The following is a 19,563-nucleotide window of genomic DNA, read 5'->3' as shown; positions in this document are numbered from 1 at the left end:
GCGTGTATGTAGTAATGTATGTATTGATATTGTATTAATCAATGCTGCCACCAGTGCTTCAACTAGGAAAACTAAGATGAAAGTTTGAGGAGAATGTAGACAAAACTATATACACCAAAACGTAATAGGCTTATTGGAACTAAAAACGTTATACATATAAGACAGATGAGTGTGCTTTATCTCAGTACCGATGGTCCTGTCCACATAGCGTATCGTATGGGGCAATCATTGACATAATTATCCACTGTAGACTTGCACACTCTAGACCACGAGAGAGCTAGACGATGACTATCGGTCATCGTCATATGCAAAGAGTGAGCAACCATTTACCTATTTAAAGACAGAGATGGATGCTCAGTTGAAGTATAATATATGGACCTCATATGTCCGAAATGAAATTCGGGACACATTTAGCGACGACAATGTAGTGAGAAGGGCTAATTCTAATCCTAAAACGATCAATCCCACCTAGTGAAATAAAGGCCGGCGAATTTAGTTCTTTCTTACGTTTCAAACTTTTCAGTAACATAAGGAGTTATTTTCAGAAAAGTATCATTTTGAGAAAGTATTGAATCATTTTTTGGAAACATCACTTTCGGTTATTCCATGCAAATATTTCCATACAGAACATTTTGATGAAATAAACTTTTTCCATTTCTCAGCCAATGAGGACACCGAGATGTCGACCAATGAGAAACACGGCTTTACCGAGGCTGTTCAGTGTTTACGTCGTGTGTTTAGTTTCCCGCGCCCACCTTTCAGCAGCGGCATTTGGTCGTTTTTATAAACCATGAGGAAAACACGAGCATCTAGGAGTAAAACTGCAAATGATCAGATAAACGGAGAGGTTCTGGGCACAAAAGGTTAGTGTTATTCGCGGTTGATCCACCGTGAGGAAGCTAGTTGAAAAGTATAACAAGGCAATGTCCTGGGCGCCTTGCCACACATATTTGTTAACATTGCAATGTACTGCTAATAACCACTTTCAGTGACTAGATGTCGTACACATGTTTACAATTGTTATACGATGTGTGTTTGTGTCAACGATATGTGCCCTTTCGCTTCGCATCAATGTACGTTTTAAGAGACAGGCTCCAATTCGGATGGCGCAGCCGATATTTCCTAAGTCGAATTGGATATTTAAAAATACCTTTAGTATTCATAACTGTCCTTATGAAAACCCAACCAATTCTTTGAAGAAACGTTTCGAAATAAACTAATTGTGTCGCAGTACTCTGAATATGTCCGGGAATCTTCGGTGCGGTGCAGTGTGCGGCCATGTTTGTAGTGCAGGGTCCGGCCATTCTTGTAGTTCTTCGCGCAAACCATTGACGTTTACATCCATGGACCACTGATGGACGAAGCGACACAAGAAACAGCATTTTGAATATGGATTTAAAATGTTGTTTCGAAGCTTATCAAGAAAGTACCGTATTTTAGATATCCGATACGACCCAAAAAGAGCAATGTGATTCAGTCCTGAAAAATAGTTATGGGACAATACACCTGTTTCACAGAACAGAAATATGTCACTAGTCTTGCAAATTAACATTTCTAATTTGACGTGAAAAATGTTGCCGCAAAATAAACATTTTGCCTCCCACTACCATTTCAGTGTGGCAGTGGCAAGGGGACGAGGGCCAGTGGGAGCTGTACCCTCCTTCAACATCTGCCATACTGGACTCCGCAGTGACCTCAGGGGACGCCACCGTCACCATCACATTGGGTGCTGGGACAGCCTATGACATTGACCTGAAGAAGATGGTGCAAATTAACCCTGCTACCAAGTTCAAAAGGAAAATACGTTCTCAGATGGTGAAATCAGGTGTGTGTCTGAGCATGGCAACACCATGCTGTACATGTGCATATTTTACAGCCCATATTTGGCATTTTTTGTCTTTAATATTAATCCATGGTTGTTTATCTTTAACAACACAGAGCCTGTGAGTGGAGCTGGAGGCTCGGTTGTGCAGGCTGAAGCATCAGAACAAGTTAAAGTTGAACCAAAGGCAGAGCCAGAAGTAGAGCCAGAGGCGGAGCCAGCTCCTAAGAAGAGGAGGGGCCAGGCCAAGAGTGAGGCAAAAGTCCAAAAGAAGCCCAAAGAAGAAACGACGAGTACTGGTAACTTAAAACCTAAACACAAGCGATAACTCTCCAGAGGATGTGTCATGCTTATTCACAATGGTCAATATCCTCTTTTTCGAGGGAGCCCATGCCAAGATGGCAGCAATACAGTTTCAACCATCTGTGTGAATGCATGGTAGTTGTAGGAAAGCACTTATGGACCATGATCATGCTTTGGCAATTTTTCTCTAAGCATATTCAGATAAACTGGCGACATGAAACCTAAAGGGATTTGGGTCTGATATAAAATTGAGTTGAGGGGAAGGACCATCATTGAGATGGTTATGAGATGGTTGGCTAAGGCTAAGGCTCCTCTTGAACAAACTTAAAGCCCTGGGTTTTTCTGGTACATCTCTCCAGTGGCTGAGGTCATACCTGGTTGGAAGAGAACAGGTGGTGGATGTGGAAGGGACCTTGTCCTCACCACTTCAATTAACATGTGGAGTTCCCCAGGGGAGTATTTTAGGTCCTCTCTTCTTTTTGCTATATGTGAATGATATGCCGTCAGCCATAGACTGCAATCTGTTTTTATTTGCAATCAACTCTGCCATTCTAGTCTCTCATAAAGAGAAATCAGAGGTAGAAAGGCTGCTCAGTGTAGAACTCCTTAACCTCAGTTCTTGGCTGACAGATAACAAGCTGTCTCTCCACCTTGGCAAAACAGGGTCCAGAGACAAACTAAGAAAGTCTTTGGGGTTTAGGGTAGTAGTAGGTGATGTTGAGATTACGGCCAAGGAAGTTGTCACTTACTTTATAGGGGAATTTATGGCCCAAAGAGTCACCTCAAAGGTGAGCCAAAGGACTAAGTTCCTGGCAAGAATATCCAGCCTCTTAGATAGTAACACCTTGAAAACCCTGGCCGATGCCCTAGTTCAATGCCATCTTGACTATGCCTGTACATCTTGGTACACTGGCACTACTAAAGGCCTAAAAGACAAGCTACAGATCTGTCAAAATAAACTGATCAGAGTGGTCCTCAAACTCCATCCCAGAACACATCTTCTTCCTGACCACTTCTCCAGTCTTAGGTGGCTCAGAGTGGAGGAGAGAGTTTCCCAACTTAAACTGTGTTTAGTCAACAAAATAAGAAATAACCTGGCACCCAAGTACCTAAGAAATTACTTCTCCAAAATGAGTGACACACACAATTATTCCACCAGGGGGAGTTCCACTGATTTCAGGCCCTGCCGTTTTAAGAGCTGTATGGGAAAGTACTCTTTCCTATACTCAGCAGCTGTCTTGTGGAATGGCTTACCTTTAAACCTTAAACTGTTGAGATCCTCCTACTTTCATTTTAAATCTTCAATAATAAAATGGTTATCCAACTCATAAACCAAATCAAAAGATCCATGAAGTACTAGGAATATTGTACTGTCTGTTTGTGTGTCTGGGAACTTATCCCTTGTTTTATTTATTTTATTCCCTTTTGTTCCTCAATGTTTTAGTCCATTGTGCTGTGTGTTTGTCCTCCATGCTTTAGTCCATGTGTTGTTTCTCCCCTTCCATCTAAAGGACCACAATGGAAACAAGCCTTTGGGCTTTATTGTGTTTTTTTAATCCTTTTGAACACTTTTTGTTAATTGTTGTTCAATAAAGTTTTCATTCATTCATTCATTCATTAAGGCTAAGGCCAGCCATGACAAGAGACGCCTAGTCAATTTGCAATACACAATGGGAGAAATTTCGGAAGTGGACATGTCTAAAGATTGCATGGCCACTACATGAATCTACACAGTCAGGGGGTTTGACAGTCAGTTCTGCATGGTTTCAGTGGCGATACAAATGCTCAATAACGTAACACCTTTTAAATGGGAGAGAGGATGGGAGCTATCTCTGGGTAGGATCATTTATACAAAGACTTATTAAACACACTAGTATTAGGTAAAGAAGGTTCTATCCTTTTGGGAGATTATTATAATTAGGCTGCATTTTCATATGGCAATAGGTCCATTACAAAATGCTCCCATACTGTGAATCATATTAACCCTGTAATGTAACTGTGTTCCCAGAGGTGGTGAGGACAGTGGTCATGAAGGGAAAGGCCCCGGTGGACTCTGAATGTAAGGCCAAGCTGGGCAAGGTACTGTACACTGTTCACGGTCAGCACATCTTCACAACATTATTGTTTTCTTTGTACTTGGTAGACATGTTGAGTGAACGATGTGTGGTTTACCTTTAGGGCATTTAGCAGATGCTTTTATCCAAAGCGATTGCAATAAGTCCATTTGTCAGAAGAGAAACAATTTATCGCTGTCGGTACAGTAAGGAGTGGTTGCATTGGTTTCTTTGACATTTGGGATGTGATCTATTTTGTACTAGCCTGGTTGCACTGGTACAGTTGCTTAAAATGAGCTTTATGTATGTGGTTGGCATTGGGTCGATTCCCAATTTAAGACATGGCAATAAGTGCATCTGACTATTTTTGTTATATTTTTTACAGATATTACTTTACATGCAGCCAAAACGCATCATTGAGTTACTGTTCTTTTTGAAGTAAGCAATTTCTCTCGATCTCTTTCTTTCAGGCCCATGTTTACAGTGAAAGGAATGACGTTTACGATGTGATGCTAAACCAGGTAGGAGTTAAGCTACATTGTATGAAATAAAGTTAAAAAAACAATAGAGATGATAGTTCAACATAGTTTAGTGTAAGAGCTCAATCTCATCCTGATTGTTATATAAAACAAGACTATATTTATAACATAGTCTGGTTTAACATCGGGTATACGGACAGCAATAGCCATTCATTTTGTTTTGTATGGTCCTTCATGTGGTTGTTTATGTTTATGCAAGGCCTGGTTTGCTGGCAAATAAATTAATATAGCTCAAGATTGCATGCATGCATTATTAAATGGTGGCTTCTCCATGCCATCGCCGGCTTATGCAAGGGCTTTTTATTTCCAGACAAACCTGCAATTCAACAACAACAAGTACTACCTGCTCCAGCTGCTAGAGGACGACACCTCCAAGAGCTACAGCGTGTGGCTGAGATGGGGCCGAGGTAAGCTTCATGGGCTTCAACAGCTCTCGTTCAGACTTCAGCAAGCTGCATCATTCAAGATTCATTCAGACATCAAGATGTTGCATTATGCATGATTCAACGTTCTTTCATAAATCAGGATTTTATGTCATGCATGATTCAACATTCATTCAGACATCACAACGTCATGTCATGTATCAGGGAATTAAGACGATAGGTCATGGATGAACAATCAGTGGATAAAAATGTGATTCTGCTTCAGTGGTCTCCCCCAGCTCCATTTCAGGCAGGGAAAGATCTGCACTATGAATGAACTATTTCCTCCCTTTTTCGTTCTTTCGAAAATTAAAATATTCCATAATTGTGAGGAAACCGAACGATAATTTTTTGGAAACCTAACGATTATCCGCAGCTTGAAATACTGCATTCGGTTCACTGAGAAATAAGGACTTCAGGCAGTTTTAGACATAAATTGCAAGATGCGTAAGGTAAGAGGTCACTGAAAATTGCAGTCTCTTTTTCCTTCGCTGCAAAAGTTGCCATAATAACATCAGGATGTCTATGTGCCTTGTCTTGTCTTCAATAGCCTTACTTGGTTACTGATCCCTGTTACTCTACTTGTTTAGTTGGTAAATCAGGCCAGAGCAGCCTGACAGCCTGCGGGGGAGACCTGACCAAGGCCAAAGACTTCTTCAAGAAAAAGTGAGATTCTGCTGAAGAAAGGCTAATTCCTTCACGTTGCATCTCCGTGTTTCAGTGCCGGTCTGAAAGTAGCCGTGTTTGTGTGTGTCGACAGATTCCAGGATAAGACAAAGAATGAGTGGGAAGACCGCCTTAACTTTGAGAAAGTCCCTGGAAAATATGACATGGTGTTCATGGACTACAGTACCTCTACAAAGGTGAGGACAGCCTACGCAAACAATGATGACCTCCTGGCTGGGTCGTTAAAGGGAAAATACAGGCTTAAACATGGCTTCTCTTGAAAGTATCTAGATTTGGTTCACACTTTATTTTTTTTTCAATGTTACCCAAAGCCTGATATTCTTTGTATTAAGTGACAGTCCATCCTTTCTCATTAAGTTCCCTGTTTGTCTACCTTGCGTACATGCCTACACACACACACACACACACACACACACACACACACACACACACACACACACACACACACACACACACACACACACACACACACACACACACACACACACACACACACACCATCAACTCTTTCACTACATTTACAATTACAATTCCTTTTGAAGTTTCCTTTTGTAATTTTGTTCTGTTTTGCCAATTTACCCTGCTTAGAAATGGTATTATTGACTGTTCAAATTTCCTTTATTTATTTTGCCAAATCTATTCTTCAATAAAAGCCCAATGTGTAAGATAGAGCAGTGAGTAGGAGAACTTTTTACTTAAATAAACGTGATACCAGAGTTCTGTCCACACTGGCTGGGTGCCCTGAGTATGAGGGGTTTTGGGAGTGTCAGTGGTAAGAGAGAGTTATGGGACGGACAGCATGTTTTATGTTTAGAATATCGGCATTATATAGGATGTGATTTTATTGATGTCATTATTTGAATCACTTTTGATCAGCATTGCCTGCAGATATGTCCAGGTCATTTAAAGCTACATTTTTTGTCAGAATGTGCCCTATGTTGCATTTGGCCTTTTCTTCAATCTCTCTGTGCCGTGTCCCAGGAGGAGCTGCAGGAGGTGGATGCCGTGCCAAAGAAGTGGACATCCAAGCTGGATGTGAAGGTGCAGTCCCTGCTGGAGCTCATCTGTGACCTCAAGGCCATGGAGGAGTGTGTTCTGGAGATGAAGTTTGACACCCGCAAAGCTCCTCTGGGTCAGTCCAGAGATGTTTGGCTGCCTCAATTCCCCCTCACTACCACTGATTTAAAGTTAAATGTGTTGTATTTCGCCCCCTCCCTAACACTGATTTAAAGTTAAATGTGTTTCCTTTTTCATTCTTACTACTACTGATTTTAAGTTTAAAGAAGTAACTAGTATTATCGAGATATGATCTAGACTCTGATCTAGGATGAAACAAATCTTGAGTGGTTATTATGTCTGGCCCGCTTGCCTGTAGATCTATGTTGCTCCACTGCTGCATTCACTTGCATGCTGTCTGCCTCTAAACATAACGCGTCCGTCCGCAGGCAAGCTGACGTCAGAGCAGATCCGCGCGGGCTATGCTGCCCTGAAGAGGATCGAGGAGTGCCTGAAGAAGAAGGGCAGCCGCAAAGACCTGCTGGAGGCCTGCAACCAGTTCTACACACGCATCCCCCACGACTTTGGGTAGGAACCCCCGAGTTAATACGCCCGGGCTGCTGCTGCTGCTGCTGCTGCTCTCTGGCCCATGCAGTCTAGTCACAAAAAGGTGTATGAAAAAGAATGGGTTGATATTATGAGTGTGTTTGTTCTCATCAGATTAACACGTTTCATTTCTTCAATACAACCACGGTGGTTGTATTTGTAGCACAAAAAAAAGATAGTTTCCCACCCTGAACAGAAACCTGACACATTTTCTGATGTATTATTTAATTCATGAATGCACCATTCCAGAGCTCAGCATTATTATATTCAGATAGGATTGTGATCCCAATGAGGAAGACAATGCTAGTCTAGTATCTTGTCTAGTTGTAAACTCAAACTGTTTCTGTGTCCTGCCATGATTTAGGCTGAAGACTCCCCCCATGATTTGTTCCGAGGAAGACCTGAAGGAAAAAATAGCTCTGTTGGAGGTAGGGGCAGTGTTAAGAGTCTATCATAACATGTTTATTTAATGTATACATATATAGTTATAGGGGGAGGAGGAGATCTGATACCTGAACCATGATCATTTGGGGTACAATTCAGTCATGAGTATGTATCATGTATGTATCTACTAATTCTTTTTAAGACGTCTGTACTCTGAATCGGTTTCTGTGGCATCGGTACAACCCTAATAAATATTTGTCCTGAATAACGATGGGATTACATTCCACGTTACAAACTGTCTCAATGTGTCTGAGCATCATCCGATTTGACAGTGATAAATGCCATACTGTGGTGATACATCTCCCCTCCTAGGCCCTCAGTGACATTCAGATTGCGGTGAAGATGGTCCAGGCCAGCGCCAACGCGGAGGAGCATCCCCTGGACAGACAGTACCACTCCCTCCAATGCCAGCTTCAGCCTCTGGTTGCCGGCAGCGACGCATACCAGGTGCTGCTGCTGCTACCCACCAGCCCCTCATCCAACATGAGATCTCAACCTGTGGGCCCCTGTTTCCTTATTTAACACCACCCGGGTGTGATGTTGAGTAGCAGTATATGGTACGATATGGGTATATGGGTGGACACTCCCACGTGTGATGTCGCTGTAGGGTAGGATATATCTAGGATTTGAATGGCCAATCAACATCACGCCTGGTGGTAGGATAGAAAAGCCATGTAGAGGGTTCGATTCTATTGTTATGGTTTAATCCTGGTCCGAATCACGACTTAAATGTGCAAAGAAAAAGAAAGAAAAAGGATAAGAAGTAAATATGGACTCAAAGTGCCCTGTATAAGTTATCATTGCATGAGTTACCTGGTAATGTCTATCAAAGACATTGGCTACACCCCTTCAAATCTGATTGTAGTGAGTGCAAACGGCTTATGCAAGCCTTACAATGTAGCCATGCCCCTCAATTAAAAAAGGGTTATTTATTCTAATGTTTTGATGGTGGGCGGGGACTATCTTGGACACAGGGTTTGGTTTACCTTTAATGCTTACTTATGTGTTCTGTCATGTTTTTCTGTTCTTTTAATCCTGTGTTTATTCAATAACAATGTGTGTCGTCCTCCATGTTCAGACGGTCTCCAGCTACCTCCAGAGCACGCACGCCCCCACCCACAGCGACTACACCATGAGCATCCTGGACATTTTCTCTGTGGACCGGCAGGGCGAGTCGGAAAAGTTCCTCTCCCAGATGCACAACAAGACTCTGCTGTGGCACGGCTCCCGTCTGTCCAACTACGTGGGCATCCTGAGTCAGGGGCTCCGCGTGGCCCCCCCCGAGGCCCCCGTCACTGGATACATGGTAGGCCTCCTCCCCCTGGTCGACCACGCTGCGTCGGTGTCATCGTCATCAGACGGGGTACGCTCCACTTCTCCGTTTCGTCGTATTCACGCCGTCCGTTGTGTTTTTACCCTGTTTTCCAGTTCGGTAAAGGGATCTACTTCGCCGACATGTCGTCAAAGAGCGCCAACTATTGCTTCACCAACCAGCGCAACAACATCGGGCTGCTGCTGCTGAGTGAGGTGGGTCGCAGCGGGCTGTACGCCGAGGCCAGGGATAGGCCTGTATTGATACAGCGATATGCCTGTATAGATGCATAGGTCTATGTCAAGGTTAAAGGATGGAGCCAACGTGTTTTCTACAGTGGACATCGCATGTTGTGACCAATGTTGGTCTGCGTTAGTCAAATAGGTCATTGGACGTTTCCTGCAGGGAGTCAACGTGCAGAGTGACGTGTGGGAGTCTAGCAGAGATGGGGACTCTTGCCGTTTCGTATATTGGAGGAGCAACACGTTTTTTTCCTTCCAATCCGTTTTGGATATCTATATCCCCTCTCTTATTCTACATAATGATTGGTCCGATGCAGAACAATGATGCCTGGAGAAATAGCGTTATGAAGCGCCTATAAAACGCTTGAAGCCGTAACCCCATTAGACCCACACTCCACTGCAGCCTCCAGAGACCTGGCTGCACCCACAGGGTTTTGACTTTTAAATAATGGATCATGGATGCAGTCATCATACAAGGGGGTCCCCCTCAACATGATCATTTGTATTTGTTGCCAATTGTGCACCAGGTGGCCCTGGGAGACTGCAACGAACTCCTGGACGCAGACTACGAGGCCCAGAAACTCCCTGAGGGCAAGCACAGCACCAAGGGGATGGGCCAGACCGGACCCGACCCCAAGAATGCCGTCACCCTGTTAGTGGTGGTCTTTCTTTTTACATCCAGTACTCTGTAGGAAAAAATGAGAGGCGTTTATAGAGCAGGGGTATTTTTAAGGGGGGTTCCACATTCAGAGAGGTCCAATGTGGTGTCATATCGGGTGTTGCCAATGCTAATTGTATTTTTTTATTTCAATTTTATTTAGTAATCATGTATTATTTAGTTTAAATGAATGTTCAATCTGTTTTATTTAAGGTCAGCGTTTAAGATGTATCCAGTAGAATAACAATGGTAGTAAAAACAGAACATGTCAGGATTCAAGTTCCCTCGTGCAGAGCTCAGAATGTCAGCCAGGCACGACTTACAATCCAGACCAAAATCACATGAGCTTCGAAGCATAGAAGGGTAGACAGAAAGATACACAATTACACTTTATTGGGCAGAAATCAATCCGTACACTGATATGCTTCTGAATCAAGTCGCTTTGTGTTGTCTCTTAAACCAATCTCTCTCTCACCACACACATCAATCTCTCCCCTCACCCCTCTCTCTCCCCTCACCCACCTCCCTCTCTCCGCACTCACCTCCCTCTTTCCCTTCACCCACCTCCCGCTCTCCTCACCCACCTCTCTCTCCTCACCCACCTCTCTCCCCTCACCCACCTCCCACTCTCCTCACCCACCTCACCCCTCACCCACCTCCCTCCCCTCACCCACCTCTCTCTCTCCCCTCATCCACCTCCCTCCCTCTCTCTCTCTCAGGGACGGCTTCACGGTGCCCATTGGCCCGCCGGTGAAGACGGGCGTGGGCAAGGCAGGGTCCTACTCCCTCCTCTACAACGAGTTCATCGTGTACAACCCCGCCCAGGTCCGCATGCGCTACCTGCTCAGAGTCAAGTTCAACTACTCCTCTCTGTGGTGAGCGGGAGGGAGAGCCCCCACCGCGGTGCCTGCTCCCTTCTCCAGGTCCCCCCGTCCAGATCCCCGCTGGAGGTTTTTAAAAGGTCCAAATGGGGCCTGTTACGGCATACTACATAAACTCACTCATAAGGATTTTATCGACCAACTTGGCTTTTCTTATTTTTCCAAAACCCAATGATATATTGCTCCTACACTGGTCAGGTGTACAGTGCTATTTGTTGACAGAATGTTGCACTTTTTTGTATGTTGTACATATGGGTATTCTTAAGTAATAAACTGGATTGTTAACGTCATGTATGCAACACAGAAGTATTTTTCTTAAAGGGTCAGTAGGTACGATTTTAGATGAATGGAAAACAAAATGCACCCTCCATTTCTCCGCCATTGAGATGAGAATGTTGATTTTGTTGACAAATGTGATCATTCAAAAAAGTAGCTTCACCAAACCAATCATGGAAGAGATGCCCTGATTGGTAAGAAATTAGCCGTGGGCGGTATTGTCTCAGAGACAGAGACAGACCCAGAACAGATATGGTCACATAGCATTTCACTCACAACCGGCTCACAGATGGCTGTTATTTCTAACACACTTTCTTGAGTACACTCAAATTGTAGATTAGACCTTAAATAGACCAGACGGGCAATTAAACCTGCAAAAATGTGCTGAAATTTAAAGACTTCCCTTTAATACCCCCCCCCCCCCCAAAATAAAAGACAATCTGAAAATCTAGACTGGTATAATTTGTGTGTGACCGTAAGGCGAAGGATGGAAGGGTACAACAGTGGCAACTACCATCTGCATAGGATACAAAACTCTTAAACCAAAACCATGCAGACAGTGGTTCCTTGGCTGTTTCCCTAAATGTGTGTGTCTGTAGGTAGACATACATGCATTGCATACATGGTTTTGTGCCAAACAATACCAGCAAGCATGAAGCTCTCAATGTTTAAGTGGGAGTTGGTTCTCTGCGTGGCTTGTACACCTGGATGATGGGAAACGTAACCACAGGTGGCTTTTTGCTTTGTTAAACCAACAGAAAGCACATTAGCAACCCACAAACAAAGCACAGCACTGGAGCACTAGACACCTGGTTGGTGATCTTAAAACACATGTCGGCATCTAAACTGTAGTTTCCGTTTGAGAGTACGGAATAAGGAAAACATGGAAGATGTAGACGCTGGAAGTCATCTTTTCTATATACAACATGCATATAGGGTAGATTTGAGAGTTGTACAGAGCGGGGAGTAGGGTAGAAAGAGAGGGGCAGACGGAAGGGAAGGGGGAGTGGATAACTGCAGAGAAGGGCAGGAGGAGGGCGGCGAGTTGGCACAGAAAAATACACTGGAGTTACAGATGGAATGGAATATACATTTTCTCAGAGCAGCCATATTAGTGAGAAGGGTAGGATGGGTTGGAAACCATGGTTTCCACATTCAAGGTTTTCCCACCAAATTCACCAACATGGCCCCTAGGTGATTGTCTTTTTTAGGATGCCAATCAGATGGAGGAATGGACAGAAGTTTTTTTATTTGTTTTACATTAATAGTAGGCCTATGCTCTATGGTAAGGTCATAAAAACACAAATCACTTGCATGATTGTTATACACAAAGCAGACTCGAAAACAAGCGTGACACAATATATTTATTGTAAAAAATACATATAAAAACAACTTCTGAGACATACAAAAGATCGGAGCTTAGAAACCGTATATTAGAACAGACAAGGACCGAGCATGTTTGTTTTTCAAATTGCATTACATATTTACAATTTAATAAATAAAACTCAATTTGTTTCTGAACCAGCGAGGAGGCAGATTGTCCATATCTTAGGGGAATTGTCTCTGTGAGGGAGTCCGAAACTCCCCTCTCTTCCATTTGATTTGAATACTGGTCACAAAAGCATAGGGCAGCGATGAAAGGTTTTTTTCCTCAGTGAAAGGAAATCATGGTTGGATGGAGAGAGTGAGTTTACACAGGGCGCCTATATAGTTAGCATTGGTACAAAAAAAGAGGTATTCTACCACACAGCTTGAGAGGGTGTTGAAATCTAAAATCTCCAAGTATGGTATGGGGATTTAGACCGTCTCTTTGTTTTGATTGACAATCCAACCCAAAGTCCCTCCAATCACCCCCACCCACCCGTACATAGTTTACAACGTTATAATCCAATATTATCACCACAATGTAACATCTAATGATCAATGCAAGTCTTTCACACTATTGCTGTCAAAACACACCCTGCCCGACACACACACACACACACACACACACACACACACACACACACACACACACACACACACACACACACACACACACACACACACACACACACACACACACACACACACACACACACACACACACACACACACACACTTTTGGCATTATTCCTCTGATTTAATACAATAGGAAAAGCATGCACAGGGCTGCCCTCTACTGGCAGAACAAGTCATAGCACCTCCGACAACAAACCCATATGGAAACCTGCACAGACCCAACCGTTATAGCGAGACACACAAATGCCTATCCTACTGTGGGGTCACACACATGGGTTGTGGAGTGGCTGGGGGCCTTCCTGCAATGTCCAACTCGCCCAGGTTTTATTTATCCGTCTATCCAAGTTGCTTGGTCCAACCAGTCCCGAAATAATCCACAAATACCGTTCTTAACCCCAACCCACTACACCAGTGCGAAAACCCATGACTGGCAATGGCGACGGTAGAAGCCACTGAAATGCATTTAGTAATGACCATCATGAATAGGAAATGTTTTGGGGAGATTTTAACAAAAGAGGGGGCAAAGGGAAGAGCTGGGTAAAACAAGAGGCATGCGGCTGTCCTACAGCCTACGGTGTACTGTGGGGCAGCTGTCATGTGGCATAAATATGTCACTCCCCTTACACCCAAATCCCTCTCGGGCCACCTCTATGAGCTTTCCTTGAAACAGATGGTCCGATGGCGACTCAAGAGTCCAAAACAATGTGGACAGCGAGTCACCGAGAGAGAAAGTGAAATGGTGTCAGGGGAAGAGAGAGAGAGAGGGGAAGAGAGAGAGAGAGAGAGAGAGGGGAAGAGAGAGAGAGAGAGGGGAAGAGAGAGAGGGGAAGAGAGAGAGAGAGAGAGAGAGAGAGAGAGAGAGAGAGAGAGAGAGAGAGAGAGAGAGAGAGAGAGAGAGAGAGAGAGAGAGAGAGAGAAACACATTCTTTCATCAAAGTAAAAAAAAATAAGCTGAGTGGGTCTTGTTTGTTTGCCCGTTGCCTTCCAATAATGGCTGTCGGCAAATTTATTAACCATAGCATTACCAAAAAAAAAAAAGTATATATATATATATCTATCTCTAACAAAGAAGAGGGAACCTTTCAAAGCAACAGGCTTGCGGGGCCACATTATGGATGAACCCATATAAAAAAAACACATACACAGTCTTGGATACAATGTTATATTTGGGACGGCGGGACCCTTTGCTATCCCGTTGTCAAATGTCACAAACGTATACTCTGCACACGGGCACACAAAGAATCACGCACCGCCTTATTTGAGAAGGGCCGGTCCCGAGGAGCAAAAGTGCTGTTGTGGGGAAAAAAAAAAAAGCTTTAAATGGCGTCGCTGGCGTTAAGAGCTCCCGAAAACACACCTTCGTGAAATACAGACGCATCCGAAGCAAACACAGTGGCAGCCCAGCACACGCAGATAACTAACCCACCTGGCCAGTGGATAGCCAACTAAATACCTGTAGATGGCTCAATAGCCAACCACCTACCTACAGTTAAGTTAGCCCCTCCCGTCCGCAACACCACCCCTGAAATGTTTTCAAAAAGGTGACAACAGTAAGCACCTAAATACAACAGCGGCCCCCCCCCTGTTCCCACCCACGGGCCCTTGTCCCTTCGGAAAAATAAACAAAACTGGAAAAAAAACGGCAAAAAGCAACGCGCTGTCTACACCAGCCAACCCGGTATGTGCTGGCTTCGTAATTCATAAGCGAAAAAAGCCAAGGAAAGCCACATTCGTTCAACGGAATATGAAGCAATACTTTCTTTGTTGATGCAAATGGTATACAAAACAGCTAAACGCCTCTCTGGATAAAATACAGGGAGAGAGGCAGAGTCAATGAGGTCTTTGGAAAAGAAAGGAACAACATTTGTCTTCGTCCGCCACGTTTGACATGGTCTCCTGGAGGACACACACGGCTGCTTGTATTCAAATTTTGGACAAACATGTTTTCACGTCTGGCGAGATCAGATTCAGAAGTGAAAATCCTTTACTTTTGTGTTAAGGTGGAATCTCCGCCCCTTCCTGCGACAGCAGCCCCGCCCCTGGCACGCGGGCCGAGAGATCAGTGGTTTAAATGATTGGAGCCGGTGTGCCGTGGAGAGGGACGGGGTCCTCCCAACAGGCTTTTAGACATTTCCAGTCTCTGCGTCATCGTTGAAATATAGGCGGTTCCTCTATGCGGGTACTTTTCAAATAATATATAGATATATAGATGTGTATTTTGTTTTTTCCTTGCAGTATTGGGATTCAGTGTAGTATCCTATAGGGATGGAAAGTGAGAAGAATATCGTTCAGATGACTTTTCATTTTAAGATTTAGCAACGTTTTTTTAACGTTGTTAGGCTAACCCTTCACATCTCTCTGAAGGTGAGATTTTCGCTATAGAACTGAACAAATAGAAGAATGCTGATTATGATGCTTGGTCTGCAGTCACCGTGGTTGGCTATTAATGTTTTAGGGCAAGAAATCTGTCCATTCGTCTAAATGGTAATCGTTTATATTTATATAAAATAAATAGCATCTAATGGCTTATGAACTCATCATTTAGTAGTACGCACACACAGGTCTTTCAAGGTCATCCAAATGCGCGCACACACACACACACACCTACCTGAGAGGGGTAGGTCACTGGGGCACATCATAAGTGACCTGGAAGTCAATCAAAGGGGTGTTCGGGACAGCATGGCTTTACCTTGGACCAGGAATCAATACAACTGGAGGGGAGACAGAGAGAGTTAGGTTTACATTATCTGAGTGCCGCGTCTGGGGGAAGAAGACAGGTTATTGAGGATGCAGTTTGCGGCTGTTGGCATTTGAGGCAATGATTAAAATTGCATAAAGCAGAATTTGTTTTGGGCGTTTACCCCGAGGTTTGATTCGACTCCACATTCAACCACTGCAATTTAACATAATGAGCTTCAGGAATATCAAGGTTGAAAGTGAAACTAAACATTGAATCATTTGCGCTTATTTACTTAGGTCAACCCTGTGATTCAAGAATGAAGTATGTGTGATTGCCATCTGCAATCATGCCTTTGCTAAAGATTTCAGTGGAAACACTCTTTCACTCAGTATTTCAAGGCATGCGTCCAGCCGCGGCATTTCTTTTCACTGTGATTCAGCCGGCAAGCGCTTTAGTGCGGTCTGAGAGGAGGGAGTCCACCTTACCTCTTATGGTAGACGCAAAGGCAGGCCAGCCTGGCTATGGTCTCGCCCTGTGCCAGCTCCTCCAGACAGATGGAGCACTCGCCACTGTCTTTACTGAGCACGTCCGCTGCACGTGGACACACACACACACACACACACACACACACACACACACACACACACACACACACACACACACACAATTAGCCTTTTCCCCTCTGTGATGTACGAAAAAAATTAAACTGACAGCAGGAGGAGTGAGCTTAAACATGAACAATGTTGTGTTCAACAAAGAGGGGTCACTTACTATTGTACGGGAGCGGGGGAGATGTAAGGCAGCTCAACAGGTGATCCTCGATTCTCCCTCCGGGGAAAGGCTTGGTGCAGAATGGACAGCGGATGTCTGTCAAAAAGGCAGAGGACACAACAATGGAGCTGAGATTAACACACCGGTAGAGCTGCCAGCAAGGCATAGCCTTAAAATATACACGATGAAGGGTGTCAGGCCTGAACAGTGGCTGGCAAGGGCTTGACATCTCTCCACCCTAGCTTGATTTGGATTGGGACTGAAGTGCAACCTTGGGATTGGTGTCACAGTGCGTTACGTATTGGAACTCTCATATCGTGCTGTGACAGTTGGAACTCAGACAGGATAGCCAGCAAGGGATGTAAACTGTAGCAGACGGAGAGGGTGAACCGGCGCTGCTGCCCTACATAATGCCCATTCTCCTCCATGCGTCGCTCCTATCCATGTGCCACTGTCAGCAACGAGTAGGCACGTGAAGCTTCTGACCCATTTCCCCCACACTAGCTCGGGGGCTGCCCTGGGCCGGGGAGCGTGAAAAGAACCCCCGGCCCCAACATTGTCATGTTGTGCTTTGAGATTGTATATGGCATTGTCATGTATAGGATCTCAATTTTCACGCATCCACCATGACACTGTATATCAAATGTCAGTATGTAGGCACAAAGCGCCCCCCCTCTCTTTTCCCTGAAACAATCGAGTCCATTTGCATTTACATCCCGCATAGAGGATGGATTGCGTTGTTAACCAATGACATGCTGCATCTACTAACTATACGGCGGCGACCACCGTTGACTCCACAGGCATTGTTGACATGAGAGGGGCCAGCTCGCATGTCTCCAGTGCCACACACATCTACGTTGTACAATGGGTCAACACAGGGGGATTCCAGTCAGCATACAAGCACGAGAGAAGAGATTATCCGTACAAGAATGTCCATGTCGATTTTTCTATGACCCCAGATCATATTGTAGATGTGTACGTTAGCTATACTTAATGAATGATACACATATTCGCCATTTCAATCGCTGCCAAATGTACACATTTGAAAAAATATAAAGTCATTACCGCAAATGTATTATGTACGTCAACATGACACAGTGCTGGTCTGTGGGATCCATTTGTACTTACTGCCATGACGGCTGTTGACTCGATAAAGGCCGATCCATGCCTCTGACATCGGGCGCTGGTGTATGCCCCGAACCCGAGCGGATCTGGTGGTGACACTGCGCCCAGAAGAGTGTCGATTCCCGGGGAGACGCTCTGAAAAAGTGCGGTGAGCCATGCGGCCTGTCTCTTCCCCGGGTTGATGTTCCGCATTATCAGGGGCCTGTGGGCTTAGGTTTCCCTCTTCTCCTGGCCTCCCGTCGCTGGTGTCATCCGCCGGCGAGGCTTGGCTGATGCTAGAGGGAAGGCTGTGGTTGTCTTCGGGGCTTCCGTCAGCGCTTGCCTGCGGTCCCATGTCCGAATCACTGCCTTCCTCCGAGCGGCTCTGATTGGTCTCCGTGTCTTCAAAACTCCCCGAGAACTCCACCACCAGACTTGTGGGCCTGGTACAGCGGGGTCTCCGGTAGGACTCCCGCCTGGGTCCATCCTTACCGAAAGCAGGGGGGACCACCGGGTCTTCTTGTAGACGACTGGCTCTCGTCCCCATTTCTTGTGGTGGCGGCCGTTGACCAGCTAACAGATGAGCTATTCCAGCTGGCTGGACGAGGGGCTTCCTCCAAAGCGAACTGCAGAACAAGGGAACTCGTCAGCCTCAGTGTTAACCACCAACTGGCTGTATACGTACTTGTTTTTTTTTCTAACCCAGAACTTCAGATAGCCGATGTTCGTATAAACTAATTCCTAATCGTATATTAAATTAAACCCTCTCTGGCGTCAATTGTCCCGTTCTCCACACATTTTCTTTATTTGGCGTCCCCGTTCTCGCGACTGCAGCGGAAATGAAGCCGATTTGCTTCCTCTTTTGCGCAACATAGTCATAACTACGGTAACGTCATGTGAAACATACATCGGTTTGAAAAAGGTGAGCTGGAGATGATTTCACATTGTGTTACAGTTTTTTTTGCTCTCATTATATTCACGTGTGAAGTAAATACAAGTATATGTTACTATTGTAAAGAAAGCGAGTTTGTGTAAATAAAGCAAGTTTGTGTGTCAATGTCAGTGATGGCGTCAATTAGACTGTACTTACGGTACGCAATACAGCTGACCTATCAAGGCGTCGCTGCTGCTGCGCAATGGACTAGGAAGTTTATTGTGGATATTATTTAGTTCAACAAGCCTGATATTGTCACTAAATAAGTTCTCAAACAAATCGGAAGATAGTTTAAGAAGGATCACTACTGTAAGAGGTAGGTTTGCGTTACGTGTTGAATTCATAGGAACTATCAAAACCCCGCCTTTGGAAACCGTGAGTCATGCTAGGATATTTAAGACTTATTCTTTAAGACTAATTCTAGGACACAGATTTGCTTACCTGTGCTGTTCAACATTACAATGTTCACCTATACTGGTATATTTTAAGTATTAATTACATTTATTTTAGCTATGTTTAGCCCCAATGGTATGTCATATAGCATAACTCAAACAATGGACCTTTATTTATTGATGTGTTTGCATAGAGTATATAGCCTCTAACCTAAGTCCAGCAGTGCCTTATCAAGTATATTAGGGTCTGACTAGGGTAGGCTATTTAGCAGTCTGCAATAATCTCTATATTGTACACTTGATGCATTAACTTAGATTTTGTTCAGCCACACAATTCCTTTTATATGTTCCCTTATCTTTCATTTATTCTGCAAAGCCTTGGTACTTCCCCGGCCGGTCTCCATTGCATGTAAACTTTGCACTCATTTATCACTATACA

At 44.4% G+C, this 19,563-nt stretch overlaps 3 protein-coding genes across 3 annotated transcripts in view; 2 read left to right on the top strand and 1 right to left on the bottom strand.

Annotated features, from left to right (window-relative positions):
- The first annotated feature begins 731 nt into the window (after positions 1-731).
- On the top strand, positions 732-11,651 carry parp2 (poly (ADP-ribose) polymerase 2). Its single transcript, XM_084481360.1, has 16 exons — positions 732-863; positions 1,616-1,825; positions 1,939-2,121; positions 4,134-4,204; positions 4,650-4,700; positions 5,029-5,125; positions 5,731-5,806; positions 5,901-6,003; positions 6,809-6,959; positions 7,273-7,411; positions 7,794-7,857; positions 8,186-8,320; positions 8,952-9,179; positions 9,302-9,400; positions 9,955-10,079; positions 10,805-11,651. The coding sequence occupies exons 1-16, from the start codon at positions 791-793 to the stop codon at positions 10,962-10,964; spliced, it is 1,965 nt and encodes a 654-aa protein (XP_084337486.1). The 5' UTR covers positions 732-790; the 3' UTR covers positions 10,965-11,651.
- A 2,404-nt stretch (positions 11,652-14,055) lies between these two features.
- On the bottom strand, positions 14,056-18,624 carry LOC311360431 (uncharacterized protein). Its single transcript, XM_084480508.1, has 5 exons — positions 17,823-18,624; positions 16,695-16,790; positions 16,409-16,514; positions 15,852-15,954; positions 14,056-15,500 (listed from the first exon to the last, which is right to left on the bottom strand). The coding sequence occupies exons 1-4, from the start codon at positions 18,343-18,345 to the stop codon at positions 15,897-15,899; spliced, it is 783 nt and encodes a 260-aa protein (XP_084336634.1). The 5' UTR covers positions 18,346-18,624; the 3' UTR covers positions 14,056-15,500; positions 15,852-15,896.
- Positions 18,625-18,917: 293 nt separating this feature from the next.
- The window catches only part of tep1 (telomerase-associated protein 1), a 28,095-nt gene continuing 27,449 nt past the window's right edge, over positions 18,918-19,563 (top strand). The window contains exon 1 of the mRNA XM_084481194.1: positions 18,918-19,048. The gene's annotated coding sequence lies outside the window, so the exon portion shown is untranslated. The remainder of the gene's footprint in view (positions 19,049-19,563) is intronic.

The sequence above is a fragment of the Micromesistius poutassou genome (genome assembly GCF_964030765.1).
Source record: "Micromesistius poutassou genome assembly, chromosome: 16".
NCBI lineage: Eukaryota > Metazoa > Chordata > Actinopteri > Gadiformes > Gadidae > Micromesistius > Micromesistius poutassou.
This window is presented reverse-complemented; position numbering and strand designations above follow the sequence as displayed.